Source organism: Echinops telfairi, unplaced genomic scaffold (genome assembly GCF_000313985.2).
Source record: "Echinops telfairi isolate 266 unplaced genomic scaffold, ASM31398v2 ScPeMD7_18;HRSCAF=68, whole genome shotgun sequence".
NCBI classification, from domain to species: domain Eukaryota; kingdom Metazoa; phylum Chordata; class Mammalia; order Afrosoricida; family Tenrecidae; genus Echinops; species Echinops telfairi.
In genome coordinates, this window is record NW_022103915.1 from 68460728 (window position 1) to 68463289 (window position 2562).

A 2562-nucleotide genomic window follows, 5' to 3' on the forward strand; every position below is an offset into this window, starting at 1 on the left:
AGCCCGCCGGCTGGAAGGAGACGCGGTGCCACCTGCGCGCCGACGGCTACCTGTGCAAATACCAGTTCCAGGCCCTGTGCCCAGCGCCGCGGCCCGGCGCCGCCTCGGACTGGAGCTACCACGCGCCCTTCCAGCTGCACAGCGCCGCGCTGGCCTTCAGCCCCCCGGGGACCGAGGTGAGCGCGCTGTGCCCCGGGCCGCTCTCGGTCTCCGCCAAGTGCGTCGCAGAGGAGGCCGGCGCGCACTGGGAAGGGCTGCCCTCCGGAGGCCTGCTCTGCCCTTGCCCGGGAAGGTACCTTCTTGCTGGCAGATGCGCCCAGCTCGCCAACTGCCTAGACGACTCCGGAGGTTTTACCTGCGAGTGTGCCGCCGGCTTCGAATTGAGTCAAGACGGCCACTCCTGTGTAAGCACTAGGGAAGGACAGCCGACCCCTGGGAAGACACAAGTGGTCACTGGGCGTCCACAGGTCACTGCAGCCAGCCTTGGGCCAAACACGGGACCACTCCCGGGCCATGAGAAGTCAGGCGAGATACCCCTGGGCTCTGTACCAGGCAACTCAGAAACGTCCACTCCCGAGATTCCTGAGTGGGAAGGCCAGGCCACGACGTCTACCCTGCAAATGCCCACCCGAACCAATTCCAAAGATCCCATCCCCACTTCAGGAGGTGCCAGACCAAAGTTTAACTCCACATCTGCCTCTACTGTTGCCCGGACCTTGGACTCTTCTTCCTTGGTGGTCTTCATACTTGTGGGGATAGCGGTTATAGTGTTGGTCATCTTGACCCTGACAGTGCTGGGGATTTTCAAATTCTGCTTCCACAAGGATCCTTCCTCCAACCCCAGGAAAGGGCCTCTGACCACTCAGGGAGTGGGCAGTGAGACCGAAGGCGCCGCTTTGCACTCCAGTTCCGCACACTGCGCGGCCAATGGAGGAAAGGTTGGGGTCTGTAGTCTGAGGGAAGGGGCAGAAGGCCCCTCACTGGCGGAGTCCTCCCTTGGCCCTGGAGAGGTGTAAGGAAAACAGGTGACTGTGGATGCTTCTTGTGCACGGAACTTTCTGCTTTCAGCAAAAAGAGAAAGAGGAGAAGAGGAACTCATTTCTGGTACTGACGATTTATAAAGAAATCCCCATTTCTCTAATTTTCCTACTACTGCAACTGAGCGGTTAAATCTGACCTGCACACTTTTTCCTGGAAGCACTGGTCAGGGATGGAAGTGCCTTAGGGTGGTACCATGGGGGTGGGCTGCTGCAGGGGCGGGGGGTGGGGGGCGGAGGAATTTCTTGCTTATTCTGGGGTATTCAGAAAAGTGATTGAACTTTTCAAGACATTCGACGCAAATAAAAAGCTAAATACATTCTTTTGTTTGTTTACCAAAATGGAAAGCAAACCTACGGATAACCTACGGATATTAAAAATAAAAGAATTGTAAGATAGGCCCGACTCAAGTGTCATTGCTGAAAATAACAAAAAGGCATCCTACTTTTAGATTGATGGAAAAGTCTTTAGTCCGTGTAACAAGGAACAGTCTTACAGAAACTAGTAACTTTTTCCAGGGCTCCTTTATCCTTTGCTTTCAAAGTCACTGCTACTTGTGTGCTCTGCTATAAATCCAAAGTGTTGCAGGAGCTGCTGGCTCAGGAAGAAAATTATAGTTGACCACCAAGGCAAGTGTTTACTGTGTGCCCTTGCTCAAGGAAACACATTATTTGTGTTTTCCCTGCAGTGTCTACTCTCCAGTGGAATGACCTCCCCAACCAAATAGCTCTCTTTAATAGCAGGATGCTGATCCCGACTTCCTATTATGGTGGTGTTAATTCTCAATTAAAACGTTAATGCTAAGTATTGATTTGAAATCTTCAGGGTACATCAAAGCAAACATAAACGGGTTTCCTCCAAAGTTACTAGAAACTCTGGTGCACGTTTTAATCCATGCGTGAGGGAGGGGGGCGATTTGCATAGTAACCCTTTCTTCCTCCCTTCAACAAAGTTGCATGCAGAAACAATTTAACCCCATCTTGGGATGTAAAGACATGGAAATTATCTTTAGAACCAAGGTAGAAGAAATAAATGAAAATATCTCCTATCTAATTAGGACTTGGACAATTGGAAAGTAATCTAAATGAATAATTTCTCTGAGAAAACACACAAGGCATAATAATATTTAGAATTTAGTCAAATCAGGTCCCTATCAAATATCATGCTTTTGTAACATTTTTAATTGTAGACCAAGACTTTCAAAGGAGCCCAAGTGGTAGGATGGTTACCACCAGCAGCTTGGCTAGAAAAAGGCTGGCCTTTTGACTCCGGTAGACAGGTATGGTCTTAGAAACAGTTATGAACCCCACAGGGGGTCGCTAGGAGTCAGCATGGACTCGCTGGCAGGGAGTTTGGAACTTGGGAGGCTTTTAAACTATGTGAGGGGTGGCACCTGGGTGGAGATACAGAGAACCCTTTGTAGGAAGAATGAAAGCAGAAAACATTCTGGATCTTCAAAGAATCATTTGATGTTTTTGAGTGTACAGTTATGTACAATGAAAATTTTATATAATATTAATAAAT

General features: G+C 49.4%; 1 protein-coding gene across 1 annotated transcript in view; it reads left to right on the plus strand.

Annotated features, from left to right (window-relative positions):
* The window catches only part of CLEC14A (C-type lectin domain containing 14A), a 1764-nt gene extending 532 nt beyond the window's left edge, over window positions 1-1232 (plus strand). Inside the window, exon 2 of the mRNA XM_004698949.2 lies at window positions 3-1232. Coding sequence (XP_004699006.1) covers window positions 3-1016 — 1014 coding nt within the window. The 3' untranslated portion in view covers window positions 1017-1232. The remainder of the gene's footprint in view (window positions 1-2) is intronic.
* The last annotated feature ends 1330 nt before the right edge of the window (window positions 1233-2562 follow it).